Source organism: Myripristis murdjan, chromosome 24, assembly GCF_902150065.1.
Source record: "Myripristis murdjan chromosome 24, fMyrMur1.1, whole genome shotgun sequence".
Taxonomy (NCBI): Eukaryota; Metazoa; Chordata; class Actinopteri; order Holocentriformes; family Holocentridae; genus Myripristis; species Myripristis murdjan.
The window spans coordinates 18,069,702-18,084,804 of NC_044003.1; the positions used below are offsets into that span (position 1 = coordinate 18,069,702).

General features: G+C 42.2%; 1 protein-coding gene across 2 annotated transcripts in view; it reads left to right on the forward strand.

Annotated features, from left to right (window-relative positions):
- enpp1 (ectonucleotide pyrophosphatase/phosphodiesterase 1) overlaps window positions 1-15,103 on the forward strand; it is a 55,152-nt gene that overhangs the window by 14,803 nt on the left and 25,246 nt on the right. For both annotated transcript variants that reach the window (XR_003927931.1, XM_030046907.1), the window contains exons 13-24: window positions 1,197-1,328; window positions 1,467-1,498; window positions 1,642-1,769; window positions 3,211-3,280; window positions 5,412-5,499; window positions 6,443-6,627; window positions 7,603-7,642; window positions 8,176-8,336; window positions 9,833-9,968; window positions 11,879-11,953; window positions 13,580-13,712; window positions 14,865-15,009. Coding sequence is in view for 1 of the 2 variants with exons in the window: in XM_030046907.1 (XP_029902767.1) it covers window positions 1,197-1,328; window positions 1,467-1,498; window positions 1,642-1,769; window positions 3,211-3,280; window positions 5,412-5,499; window positions 6,443-6,627; window positions 7,603-7,642; window positions 8,176-8,336; window positions 9,833-9,968; window positions 11,879-11,953; window positions 13,580-13,712; window positions 14,865-15,009 (1,325 nt within the window). In the remaining variant the exon portion in view is untranslated. The remainder of the gene's footprint in view (window positions 1-1,196; window positions 1,329-1,466; window positions 1,499-1,641; window positions 1,770-3,210; window positions 3,281-5,411; window positions 5,500-6,442; window positions 6,628-7,602; window positions 7,643-8,175; window positions 8,337-9,832; window positions 9,969-11,878; window positions 11,954-13,579; window positions 13,713-14,864; window positions 15,010-15,103) is intronic.

Here is a 15,103-nt window from a genome sequence, read left to right on the forward strand (position 1 = left end):
TGCTGTTTGACTTGGTTGAGTCACTGCACCTGTTGCAGGGGAGCTACATGTCAGAGCTGTTGAAAAATGAGTCTGTTATCCGAGTGTAAGCCGTGAGGAATACTGCTTAACATGAGCTGTGTCTGTGTTAGGGAAGGCTGTGCCAGGAAGGAGTCGCTCTGGACATCTGGGGCCCAAATGTCTAGCCTTGTAATTATTTCTGTTAAAGATCAATGCTGTGAAAGAAATGTGGCTTAGGGCTATTCCCAACTACCCTTGTAATAAACGATGCATCAGGATTTTAATTTAAACTCAATGTGCTAGTTTTTAGTGTGTGGTGGCCGCCTTCAAGGATAAGAAAGAGTCGCCAGTGTTCACACGTCATGCCTGCACACTTCCTACTGGGAAGGTCAAGGGAAACACAAGCGATAAGGCGTTGCAACATGAGCCATTCAGAGGAATTTCTCATTTCTGATTAAATACAACTCCATTGTCCTTTCAAGGAAACCTCCAAGGAAATAGAACCATGAGGCATTGTACAACCAGCAAAATAAAGAAAAACATTCAGTCACTTTTTTTGGACAGTCCAATGCTGATACTCAGCTTGCAGTCTTTGGCTGTGATTTGTCACTAAAAAAAGAGAGTTTCAGGTGGTACAATAGTGTGAAAAGTAGTCAACGTACATCTAAGTTTTAGGTCAGGGACACGGAGTCTGTAAAACTGCAGCAAATAGGGAAGTGACACCTCTATGTCCATTTTAGCAAGTAATGCAGTCTCACATTAGCTGGTAAAATCTTGCTTTTCTGGAACCAAGTGAAAAAAATTGGCAGTTGCATGATAAAAATCTGCCGATTGGATGAAAAAATCTGACAATCGTATGAGAAAATCTGCTGACTCCAATCTGATTACATCTGGATGATGTATTGTTTCCAGTGTTGCTCAACGTGTCTCCAGAGTTTTCTTGAACCAAGTGTCATTTTTTTGTTACTAATGGAGGGATTTGTCATGTTTAAACATATTTACGCAAGTTACCACGGAAAATGCTGAAACAAGTGAAACTGGGCTATTGAAATGTAGTGTTAATAAACATCCAGGCACATTGTCATACAATCAAAATGATGCACAAGCTTTCCCTTTTCCACACTAAAGTAAAGTAATTAAGATAAGCACTGGTTATTATCATTATTGTGATTGTAATTATTATTGTCATTTTACAGGAATGGAGGAGGCATCCTGTAAAAAGGCAGTGTTTTTGTCCTCCTACCAGGACAACACTGATGATTTCAATGTCATCCAAGGCCCTGCCGCTCGCGTCAGACCCAAGCGCCTGCCAGAGGATTTCTATTCCTGTGAGTTCCTGCCGATAAGGTCTTGCTTCCTTTCACTCCCGGCGCTGCACCATCACTCACTGTCAGCGCGACCGCAAAGTAGACTAACGTGCCCAACCTCGTTCTCATTAACACTTTCCCTTTGTTTCTTTTTCCCAGTCGACTATGAGGGGCTGGTGAAGAACCTGTCGGTATGTGAAGTATTCCAACTGCTCTGCGGACGTTTGTATTGATAAGCAGAATGAAAGATTATCTGCTTGCTTGGCTTCATGTCAAACAAACCCATTCTCCCTCTGCTCTGTGTTGATTCTCCTCGTCTCTGTCTGTTCTGAAGTGCAGGACCCCTGACCAGCCAATGAGGCCTTACCTCAAAGAAAACCTTCCCAAACGCCTGCACTTTGCTAACAACGTCCGTATAGAGCGGGCCCACCTCTACATGAAGCCCACTTGGCAGGCAGCGCTGTAAGTCACCACCCAGTCCTTTGTCTCACTGGCTAGATCAGTCATCACTATGTTGGGCTTTGTATTAGGTGTATGAAAGGGGAAGTTCACCCCAAAATGGAAATTTAGTCATTGCCGATCAAGCACAACCTGTCTCAGACCCGCAGGCGTTTGACGGACTACCAAACATGTCACGTTACAAACTAAAGTTTCACTTCAGCTTTTTCCAGTCAAAGTGATTTATTTAAGATACAAAAAATACATGAATTTCTCTAAACATCCCGTGCAACATGTAGCAGGTGTTTTGTCACTGAACAGCTGGACGTGAGTGGATAAGGCCTGTATTAAAGTCCAGATGAAGCAGCATTTTGAGAATATCTAACCTCCGTATGTTGGCATATTTCTGAGTGAAACAGGATAGACGGGACATAATGGAGGGAGATTTGATTTGAACGCTGGAAAGTGTGTGTCATAGAAAAACATGGAGATTTACAGCAACTCAGAGTTGATTGTAGCCTAGAAACGACACAAGGTTTGAGGTGGTGGATAACCAAAGACACACCGTTAACTAACTAATGAATCTTAGCTCTGGGCCTCAAGAAGATTGAAGATTGATCGACGGGTGGATGATATGATATTATTGGTTGACACTGGTTGTTTCGTGCCTATAGCACATAAGCACGCATAATATTTTGTTTTACAGGAAGGAAAAAATGATTGTATTTTGACATAAGAATAAGAAATTATTTTAGTATTTTTTGGCATATATCATTAAACGGATGCACAGTATGACCAGAGTTGTGATAGAAAAGGGTTAAATGTAATTTTTCATTTCATCTCGATTTTAATTTTGGGTGTGTTTGTGGGCTGGGCATGTTAACACAGCAAGCTTTCTATTGGTTGGTTAATTGGAAACCGAATCTGCCAGTTTTCTTAGTTTTGATTGAAAAGTAGCAGTTGCGGTTTTCTTTACCTCATATACAGTAGTCGAGTTGTAAAAAAAAATTCAGGGGTGATGGTCAATTTTTTTCACTTGATGAAAAGTGAGGATAGCAGTTTTACAGGGGCGATGATTTTGACCGTTTTTATTTCAGGGGGGATGCCATCCACCCTCATCCCCCCTCAACTCGAGCACTGCTCATATATCTCTACATAATTAGGTAAGTATACAAGGAACAGTTGTGCAAATCATTCATCTGAGGTTGTTCCTGAAGGTGACCCGCTGCGTTCTCGGTTTCCACAGCTGACGGGGTCAAATAAGAAGGATTTCTCAGCACTTCCTGTGTACAGCTGTCACAGTGCCAATCCTCTGGGTTCTGTACTGTACGCAGAGTGGTGATTCCCCCGCCTCCCGTTGTGTTTCTCATTCTTGCACCCCTTTGTCCCTTGGGGTGTCTGTGTCTGTGTCCAGTTCACTTCTTTGACAGTGTTTTTTTTTTTTTTCCTCTATCTCCTCCCTCAGTGATATGAAGGAAATCAAGTACTGTTCCGGAGGATTCCACGGCTCAGATAACGTCTTCAAAAACATGCAGGTCAGAGACGGGAGCAGGGCATGTATCTACATCCACAGTCAAAGTTTACCAGTTAACTATATCCTTACAGTGGACAGAGTCTGGAAAATTAATTAATGTTCACCCTTAGAAGACAGGATAGAGTTTGTAAAAATAGCACTATTTCACTGTCAGATAGCAAGGTGTGCACATGCTTGTAGGTATGGATAAACTGAATTGTTGGTATGGCAACATTCAGTGGAGGACGTTGCCCAACCTCTGGCCACAATATGCTCTCACAGCTAAGAATAGAACATAGGAAAACCCATCACACATACTCCATGAAAATAAACAGACTGTGTTTAGACAGAATTGAAAGCACCAATCAGCAGGCTCACCAGAGGACGGATGACATAAGCTCACCATCAAGACATGAGAAGGTCTTTGCTGTAGCCGCTGTGGCTCCTTGGATAGCTCAGACGGTTGCACAACGATTAAAGGGATTTTTTTGCCCCCAGATTTCACAATGACACATCCTAATCCAGAAAAAAAGCTCTCTTTGATTACACAGGCTTTCATTCTTTCTAGCTCCGGTTGTAGCTGTGGTTGTTTGCATGCTGTTTTTAGATTGCTGGCATTTTCTATTTTTAAGTGAGAGAAGTTATTTGCCTCTTTTTCCTATTCCGATAGTTACTCATTCACATCTCAGGTTGAAGTTCAAGTTTGAATGTAGAGCAGAGTGAAATGGTCCTCTCAGGACCAAGGTGCAAAAGAATACACAAAAAATACTAGACAACACATAAAAAAATGATAAATGACAAATTGCATAATAATAAAACAAAAAAAAAGTCTATGAGCAGACAGGTACAAGCACAGCCCTCTACTCTGCTGAGCATTAACAGCAGCTGGAGGTTAAATGCACCGCCTCAGTTTTGTTGAGAGAAGAGAGCTTTCCTTGCATCAGATTTTCCCAGCCTGTCTCAGGATTCAAACAAGTCACCTTCCACTCCCACGTTGGATATTTGAAGTTGTAGCAGACAGACAGACAGCACTCAAGTTCTTGAAAGTCATTGGTTAAAACTTGTGATTCTCTCACTAAAACATGTTCGGCTCTACTCACTTTTTTTTGGTTTTCCATTGCAAAAAGTTGGGGATAGTACCTGGTGCCTGATGCTTTTTTTCAGTACCATCTCCATTGAGGCTCTGAGCGAGCTGAACTGATATTAAAAACTAAAAAAAAAAAACAGATCTTTATTTAAGCCAGGAAGGTGAAACTTGTGAAACTTGTGTTGTAGTTACTAATTTGTCAATGTATTTTTTCAGTAATTTTCTTATGACACTGTTCATGTGAAGCAGCAATTTCAAGTTGGTCTTGGAAAATGGGCATAAATGCCAGCTGTTTCTGTACACTGTAAATGTACTCATGCAGTAAAAACAGGAGTGAATACTAAAACGAGCACCTTAAAACACAGGCTAAAAAGTTCCCTGAAATGTTGTGTTACTCTAAAAAAGCAAGTACAGTAATTAGACCAGTTGTCAGGAGCCACTTACCACCTACACATGTTCTGCTTTTGGCTGGTTTTGTTTCCGCTGGAAATGTGTTTCACAAGGTTTCTGTCTGCTACCTTCATGTTTCTCCTTGTGATATGGCTGTGTAAGTTTCAGGACAAGGTTAAATTGACTAGGTATAATTAGCTAACAAGGTGCTTCCCACTTCCCTAAAAGACACTGGGCACACAAGCCAGGGAAGGTCTGCAGCACGAAAGCCTCCAGGCCTGCCTGCGCAGAGCAGACGAAAAACAGCAACAGCGTGCGTGAAATAAACAGTTACATCAACTGCAAATATTTCCACATTCCGCCTACTGCAGTTGTGTGCTAGAATTGGATTCCTTAATTTAACTTTTGAAGATCATTTCCATTAAAAAAAAAAAAAAAAAAAAAAAACAGTGTGCCTTTTAGTTTTTAGCACATTTTCAAATATTTACAAATAGTTTATTTATGGAATGAAATGTTTGACATCCAACTCTTGGTGAGTTTAAATGCAGTTGTCTCATTCTCATAAATGGAAAAGTGTTGTTTGAATAGTTCGCACTACTGTATATGTCCTTATTTTTGTATTTAGAAATTTCTGCAAGTGAATACATGAATTGTTATGTTTATCAACTTTTCCCAGGCTGTTTTCTTCGGCTACGGTCCAGCACTTAAACACAAAACTGTCGTCCCCCCGTTTGAGAACATCGAGGTTTACAACCTCTTGTGTGGTAAGTCAAATTGTGTACTTGGTGCACTGTACGCTGCCCAAACTGTAGCTCTGAAATATTCTGCGCTGTGTCTGTCATCGCGTAGTTATTTGATTTATTAGGTTTATATGATCTGTTAGATCTCGTAAATGCTTTCTCCCTCTCTCTCTCTCTCTCCCTCTCTCTCTCCTCCTCTTTTTTTTCTCTCTCTCTCTCCTCCTCTGTCTCAGTCCCAGCGATGCTTTATTGCCATGAATGTCAAACAGAACAATATTGCCAAAGCACCTCAAAACAGTGAGCTAAGCAAATACAATTCATTTAACAACAGAGTGAATGCAATCCGAAATAAGACTAGATCAATTCAATAAGAAGCATTCAGATAATAATATAAATTCATAAGCATAGCAAAATTGGAAAAAAACAGAAAATAAAAAGACATGTTGTACGATAAGTAAACATGATTGGTTGTCACATCCAGTCAGATGTTATTGCTGTCCCTAAGTTTGTCACATATTGTGCAGCTAAGTATGCGGCACATCCCTCCCAAAGTGTGATATATTGCTGCTGTATTGTTGGTAATTATTAGGCCACATTTGTTCACTCACATTTCAAGTGAAAGGGCATCTCTGTGTCAGTCTCATTAGTTGTGGTTGTGCCGTGATCACATATTCCTTCCTCTTTTGGTTTCTAGGGTGTTCTCGCCAGGCTGTAATCACTCACTCTGTACCTGCATCTGCTTTGGATCTCTTCCTGTGGAAAGACATTCTGTTAATATTCTCTCTCTCTCTCTCTCTCTCTCTCTCTCTCTCTCTCTCTCTCTCTCTCTCTCTCTCTCACTCTCTTTCTCTCCCTCTCTCTCTCTCTCCCTCTCTCTCTCACTCTCTCTCACTCTCTCTCTTTCTCTCTTTCTCTCCCTCTCCCTCTCCCTCTCTCCCTCTCTCTCTCTCCCTCTCTCCTCTATTAGATCTCCTTGACGTTTCTCCTGCTCCAAACAATGGGACTCATGGCAGTCTGAACCACCTCCTGAAGAGGCCTGTGTACCTCCCAGTTCACCCGGCGCAGCTCTCTCACGATGTCCCCTGTGAGGCCAGCAGCCCCGTCCCGGCTGGCGACCTGCAGTGCACGTGTAGCTCCCACACCACGACAGATGTACGTCCAAAAATCTTGCAAGGATGAAGCGGGACAAATACGCACAGGGACAAAGAGTACCATGATAGCCCTCTCAAATACTTGTGCTATTTTACTTAAAGGTGCATTAAGTATCTGTGACCTCTGTCGACCTCCGTCAGCAGCCAATAGGACATCGTCCCACACCCTCCTTTGACTGACAGTGGCTTGTAATTCAAACAGACCACAAAGCCACACTTTCACAGAGAAGAGTGTCCCAGATAATTAGAGCAGAGATCCAACAGAAGTGTCTCGTGAAGAAGTCATATATCACCACGCAAACTACTCAGCCTTTGTAGCTGAAATGTGTTGTGACAACCGTTGCTCCCTCGTAACACCTTCCTCCATGTGGAATAGGCTGACAGCTCCAGTCAGTAAATGAAGGGAAATTCCAGTGGCGAGGCAGTTTTTGTTCCAAAACAGAGCACTGTCTGAAAAGCAAGTTTATGAAGCCAGAAATCTCAGCGCCTGGAGAAGTAATCATTGAGTCTTGGGTATTGATCAGCAACCCTAAAAATCATACTTGGGCTGAATTCACACAGGATTAGTGTAAATACTGGGAACTACCACAGTGTGAAGTCGGGTTGCGTTGCAGCAAAAGTTGATTCTTGCTTGACTTTCTTGCCGGACACCACTGTGTTTTTTTGTGCTGAACCCCCTACTGCAGCCAAAACGCACTAACCCATTTACAATGAATGGGAGTCTATGTGTTTTTGCAGCAATGCCAGATTTGGAGTGAATTCAGCCGTTTTGCCCCTTTAGGTACACACCGCTTTGGTGTAGTAAATCAATTTCATCCAAAGTAGCTTGTTTAAAATGTTCTCAGAGAATACTGAAAAAACAGACATTACCATACAAGATCTTTCCGGTGTGTATTGCATGTTTTATAGACCATGCTGAGTGTTCTTAAAATAAAATTTAACGCAACTGGACTAACAACACGGCATTTCTTTTCAGGAGGAAAATATGAACAGACAGCTAATCGCAACTAATTCTAGTGAGTATCGTATTGTTTCATTTTGTTTGGCACTTAGTTTACAGGAAAACGTTTAAATTACCTCTTCAGCCCTACCGGTTCTGTCAGGGGGGTTGATATTGTTGCGTGGCAAAACTTGTTTCAAACCAACAGAACTTTATTTTAAATTATAATCAGTGATCCAAAAGATGCCAGATATGTCCTGCTGAATTACAGGGAAATGTGTATAAAATGATGCACAAGACATCTAGAAAATCATAATTTGATATAATGCTGGAGCCATGAAACAATGGCTTCTTGGGTTTGAATATTTCACAAAAATGTTGTTTCAGAGAGAAAAAAAATGTTGTTTTTGGAGATAATTAAGGGGAAATTTAAGGGAAAATCAGAGTTCAGTGGGTTAAAAAAGACTGGGTCAAAGGAGTATTCAGATTGTGGTGTCTGTTGTCATATCTTTTGTCTTTATCTTTTGACTCCTTTGGGGATTTTGTGCCTGCAGTTCCTCCTTGCTGCTTTCACATTTCTGTTCACTGATGGGTTTTTCCTCCCTGCAGGCTCTAAAGTCAGCATACGCCGCCTCCACGTTCCCTATGGAGTCCCGCGAGTTCTCCAGGAAAACGCTGACTACTGTGTGTTGCACCACTCTGACTACCTCAATGGATACAGCAAAGACCTTCTCATGCCTCTATGGGTGGCTTATACCATTCAGCCTCTGGTGAGTCTGACTTTCAGAGATCGCTTTTATCTCCAAACATAGCTCGTTCAGCTGAGTTGCCTTGGCTGGGATTGCGCTGTGGTTTGGGTTTGGCTGGGACATGAAAGACGTCGTCCAGAAACACTGCGCCGAGCAGCTCATTGGTGGCTCATCGTCTAAGCTCTTGTTGACTGGAACAGCTCTTGTCTTACTCATTATGTGGCGGTGCTTAAGTATAAATCACAAACCTATGACGGACCGATAGATGTGTACATTCTCATAAATGTTATGGTATACGTTGTGTAGTGTTGTGTGTTGCTCCTGGTCTTAACAGTTTCCAGTGAAGGTTTCCCTGTGGTTGTGGATTTGTTTTCATTCAAGTTTTGATTGAATAAAGGTCTGAATAAGTTCCTACCACAAGTCCTCAGAGGCACACAATGGAGGAACTCCCACACATGAGTCGCAAATGGCAAGAAAAACCAAAGCAGCTGAGATTTAAAAAAAAAAAAAAAAAAAAAAAATTGCTATGGCTTTTCCTGCCATTTAGATTTGTGTGAGAATTTCTCCAGAGTGTGCATGATATTTTTTCATTATGACATTTTTTGCTCCTCCACACTGGCCGTTTCACTAAGTCTAATAGCCTGGGTGCAGAGCCCTTACTCTACCACAGATCTTGAAGGACTCAAGCTTTAAATTCGTTATTCAACTACAGATTGTTAAAATCCATTTTATAGCATGACATATGAAGCTCAATGCACTGCATCACCACTGAAAACTTAATTTTCTTAGCATGTCCTGGTTGAAAGCACCCATTCCTTTGCCTGCCCAGAAAGCTAGATTGGCAGACACCAAGGTCATATGCAGTTCATTTGCCATCTATGTGTAGACGTGTTGACCATTTGTGCTTTCATAAGATATTTACATGCAAGCGGTTTTTGATAAAGAATCATTAATAATGTTAATGTAATGACCAAGCAGGTATAGGCAAATAATTGAGCAGCTAGAACAGTCTAATAAGCTCATAAAATTACACCCCTTTACAATAATACAGCCTTTAAAGCCAGGAAAAAGCAACACTATATCACAATGTTATGATATCCAAAATCCCAGATGATTTGTGGTCCTTATCACAGTGTTGATATGTTATTGATAATTCACCCAGCCCAGTAAAAATGTTGCTATATGCTTCCAGTACAACCTTGTAAGTTAAAATTGCATCTTATGTTACGCCCATCCGCAGTGCATACTTGTGTTTTTGTGCACATACCAGAACAATATGCAGCGCATTGCTCTTGATGCTCTATTTTTTCTGCCTATAATTAAGGGGGAAGTTTAGATTGTTTTAGCGTGCACTGTAAACAGAAAAAGCACTATGCCCTCACTGACCCACATATACGCAGGCAGAGTGAAACCAAGCCAAGTGATCTTGCACAACACTCAGAGCTCTGGCCTGGCCTGCAGTCCCGTCCACCTCTGACTGTCCTGTGTGGTGCTCTCTCTCTTTTTCTGTCTCGCAGACCAGCGTCCAACCCCTGAGCCCGGAGCTGGAGGCGTGTGTTCGTGCAGACGTACGCGTCCCTGCGCTCGCCAGCCAGAAGTGTCTGCGGTACAGAGATGACCCCGCTCTGTCCTATGGCCTGCTGCATCCCCCCAGTGAGTGTGGGGATGTTACAGCCCCCGCCTCCCCGTCCCTTGCTGGGTGTTCAATTAGGGTTGACATGTTTTAAAGTAGCGCTAGGCCACATTCTTTTGTAAACCTGTCTTTACAATCCAGTTTACAAAGTGTGGCTCACGAGAGTGGAATTGAGCTCATAGGGCTTTTTTTCCCTTATAATAATCAGCACAAACTCGATTTCTTGAGTGGCGGTAGGGAAAATCACTTCATCGGGTTACTTCACTAGTGTTTCACTGATAAGACAACAACACCTCCAGAGAGCTCAGTGGCATCATCTGGTGTCCCAGGTGTGCTATCGTCCACATTTACCCCTTCCCACAGTTTGATGGGCCACCTTGCAGCCCAGATCGGGTCATTTCTCTTCAACCAAAGCCAGCTGTTGAGTGTAGCAGGCTGCTACACTCGGCAGCCACCGACAATGACTGGTGGCTTGTCGTGTGACCAACCCAGGAGCTCCCATCTCTTTAAGGAGCCCAGTGGTTGATTTTGGCCACAAAACCTCTGTAGCCCACCTCCAATGGGAGCACTCACGCTCTCCATCCCTGCTGCACTGGTTCAGCTGCTACATGTGCATATTTTCAGTTTGATCCATTCATACACTTTACCCTTTGTAGCCTCTCAAGACACAGTTAGCTCCCCAATGCATAGGAACCTCTGACCACAAGAATAGGTCTAGCCTGAGATTTGCTGTCGTGTTCTCTGGTGGAAAGATGTGTTTTTGGTCTAGATCCACCTCCATCTTCCAGTCACGGGCTGTTTCCAGCAGGCCAGATTCCCTCGTTATAGGTGGAAACTTTGGGAGTTGTCCTGCTGTTACCCTGCTGTTGTCCTTAAGGCGGTGGTGTTAGAGAAACCAGTTGTTTGGAGTGGCAGAGCTTTGGCAGCTGTTTGCTCTGTGATACTTGCTAGTCGCCACAGAGTCTGATTGTGTCTCCAAGTACAGTGTATAGTGGCCTTGGCAAGGCTGGTTTTGCTGCCAGTGAGGATGTGCCTTAGAGTTGCCGGTTCTTTCCACAGTAGACATGATGGATATTCTCCAATTCACTGGTTTACGTTCTTGAGAGTGGGAAGCACATTGTAGGTGGCTCTAATGATGAAGCTATTTCTGCCTCCTCCCATCTCCCGCAGATCCCTCCAGGTGAGTTTGCAGTGCTCCAGGTTTTTCCATGTTGTCTACTGGCCTTGTTTGGCCTGTCAGACTGCTGTTGCACTTCACATTACCACCTCTTACTGGCGATCCTCAGCAACTACCAGCCACTGGATGAATGTTGCTTTGGGCCAAGTGGGTCAACTTGTGACAAGACCGAAGTCGAATGGATTGAATGTCCCATTGCCTCTAATAGATATGCACTAGATTTTTTCCAGTTTGCCATTTGACATTCTTGTCTTCCGGTTGCAAGCCTTCATTCAAATTACATCATGGTTCTACTGAGTGAACCCTACGCGAGAGCATAAACTTGGCTTTAGAGGCCATTGTTTTATGACTGCAGCATTACACCAAAAAGAAAATATCAAGATGTCTTGTGCATCAATTTATACACATTTCCCTTTAATTCAGAAGGGCATGTTTGGTATCTTTGGAAACCTCGGGTTCTCCACTAGAATTTAAAATAAAGTTCTGGTGGTTTGAACAAAGCTCAGCCACAAACGCAGCAAGCATTTATGATCTCATCCCTTTGGTATAAAACAATACAGGTTGGGCTGGTAAACATGAACATGCCATGTGTAATTTACTGACATCAGGTTACATTATTCCTGTTTCAAGTTTCTGCTGCCATTTGAAGCCAACAAAATGTCAAGTTGAGCTTTAGACCTGCAGATTGTGTTTTAGGTCATACGCATGTGGCTGATAACTTCTTTTTCCTCATTTTGTTGTTACTCCCTACAGACCTAAGTGCCAGTGGAACAGAAGCAGACTCTCTCATCACAAGCAACATGGCACCAATGTTCCCGGCATTTAAAGGTGAGCCACTGGTTAGTGAATTTCAAGTGAAGATGAAAGAGTGTGGTAAAGTGGTTACCACACTTTGGTTAGTGAATTTCAAGTGAAGTTGAAAGGGTGTGGTAAGGTGTTGAGAAAGTGTTAATTTGTCTTCCAGGCGAATGCCATTTAGTTTTAAGCAACTCTGAAGCAACTTTGAGAGTGAATATTCAAATTTTTGTGTTTAGCCTTTGAACTGAATCAGAGTCGACTAATTCAAAGAAGATTTACTCAAATAGTAGGATCAGGACTAGACATCATGTCACCCTCTGTTTTGTTTAAGTGCCACTGAGACGGCAAGATCAGGTATTATGGTTTGCCCATGGCCTTTAAGTGAATCATGTTTTTACTACAGAACATTTTATAATCCTCTCAAACTGAATTCCCGTAATTAAAGTCTTTCTCTCACATATACTGCAAGTCCAGGAGCTGAAACCAAAGCATTTCACTCTCTTATTCTTGCATAATGAGATGCAACAACAAAGACTCTCAAATCTAAACTTAACTCCAATTGGCTTTGAAATATTCCTGACAGGAATCCAAAGATCTTCCCGCCATGATTACATGGGACTAGTGTACTTTAATTTACGTAACCTTTACTGAGGGTGTAGCCACAGGAACTTAACCAGATCTGATACTCCTTCACTCTCAGGCACTACAGTAAGTTTGACTGTAAATGTAGATTGTAATTCTGTAAACATTAAACTGCTTATTCAGGTGACTGTACTGTTATTGTGAGAAACACATATGTTATATACCTGCCCTACAAATTCTCTAATCTCTAATCTCTAATTTTTGTTAGTTTTGTTAGTCTCCTTTGATCAGTTTAATAACTCTGTTAGATGAGAGGAACACTGGTTTATTCACATCATTTTGAAATGTAGATCTATGTAAATGTAGAATGTAGATCATCTTTAGTCAAGTCTGTTTTTGGCGTAATAGTGTTTACGTGAAAGAAAATGTGTTCTTTCTTTTAGTTTTGTGGATGTATTGCTTAACGCAGGTCTACTTCTCCATGAGGATAAGTCCTTACATGCATACTAATACTACGCAGCTGAGTGTGTTAAAAAAACAACTGTGTCACATCTTAAATCATCAGTGTGGTTTGGATAATAGGATCATCGGAAAGTGATCTGCATAGCTGCAAAGATGAGCCATGCCACTGCTTTTGTTTGAACGTGTAGATTCTGCCGGGTGATTAATGCAGTGGAAAGTCGATGCCTCAAATACCGTTAGTCACCGTAGCTCAGTGAGAACAACAAGCCACTTATAAACTGTTTGGACTCGCAGTTTTGGGGCACTCATCCTAAAAACACAAGCTCTCTGACCGCGAGGTGCATTAGTGAGATACGCCCCCCCAAATAGCTTGTGTACTGTAGGTTATGTTGAAGGCCTCAGCTTGCAGACACTGCCCTCTGGTGGCAAATGGTGGTACACTGTTATCGAGTTGGCAAGTGGTTCTCAGCAAAGAGGGAATGTGCAGAAATCTCATAAAGGGAAGTGGAAACATCTGATTTTGAAAGATTTTTTTAAACATGGGTTACATGAGTTTTATTACATTTATCATGTTATAACAATACTAAAAGCTGCTTCTTTTCCTCACTACAGATGTTTGGACCCATATCCATGGAGTCCTGGTTCCAAAATACTCGCAGCAGCTGAATGGAGTGAACATCATGAGCGGCCCCATATTTGACAAAGATTATGATGGAAGGTTTGATGCGCCCAAAGCAGCCACAGTGTAAGCAAATAGTCACACACACACACACACACATTCACACTCCAGGCCTACAGCCCTTTTGACTAGGCAGGGTGACTGAGTGCACATGATAGCTGTGTGTTGGTGGAGGCTGAGTTACTCACCTTCACCAGCAGTACCACATGCTCCTCTGGAACATCTGGGGGGTGTTCAGTGTCTGTCGAGGTTGTAGGAGACAACAGCGTTATGCCTTTGTTTCCACTTTCTCAGCTGGTCCATGCATGCGAGCCTCTTGAATTTAACCTTCATCCAACCTCATCATCATCATTTTATGCTCCACTTTCTGGTTGATGTATATGAAGAAAGCTGTGTAGTCACAGTGACAGTGCTTGTTTAATTTGATGTTGAAATAGTTTGTTGAGGTGGGAACCCAAATGTGTAAACCAAAAAGAGGTCAGATGAAGGGCAAAGATGTTTTATTTGATAGGAAGGGTGTGATTGATTCAATGTGAAGTCACGATAAATCCTGTTTCTTTAGGATATAGAAGTAATGGGATATTGATGTAAATAAATTAATAAATAAAATCTGAAATTATTCAGCAGTTATTGCTACAGTGGTGACTATCTCACACACCTGTAATGAACTGCAAATGAAAGTCAAACTGAACACACACAGCTTTGCTTTGCAGCTACAGTAGTTGGCTTTGTTAGTGCGGTCGAAGTCATTGTCCTGCAGATATGCCTGTTTCAAAAGACTTTCCACAGTAAATGTAGGTCAGAGATAAACAGGAAGGGATATCTAGACCTGTGTGTAAAACAGCACTGTTGTGATAATGAAACTTGTATTTCTCATCCTTCAGTCTGCGCTTTATGAATAATCAGCTTCTTAAGATATAGAGGATGGCTTAGAATTCAGGCATAGGCCTACCATTAGCATATTTAAAATGTTTCATTGGGATTAAAGTATTTATGGAGCATGTGCACAGCCCTCTGTGATGGTTTTACAAGCCTGCAATACCTGAATATAAGCAGCAGATAACGTGTGTATGAAAGATAAAGCTGGCACAACTGCAGCTGTTTCTGCATCAGCTTGAGGTAACTGCTTTGCTGTAATCCTGGGTCAGGTCATAATTATGATCATAACACCCTGAGACTATAATACTTAATGCTCTGTGGTCGTTTTTTGTCCCTCAGGAACGAGGCTCCCATCCCGACACACTTCTTTCTGATCCTGACCAGCTGTGGGAACTCGTCCTTCAGCGTCGGTAGCTGCGAGGGTCCACTGCAGGCCCGCTCCTTTGTCCTGCCCCATCGGCCGGACCACACAGAGACCTGTGCCGTGAGTGTAACACCGCTCGCCTGTCTCATTTCAACCTGCAGCACCTGTGTGGAAACATATTGACAAATTCTCACCTGGAAAAAAGATGTCAGGG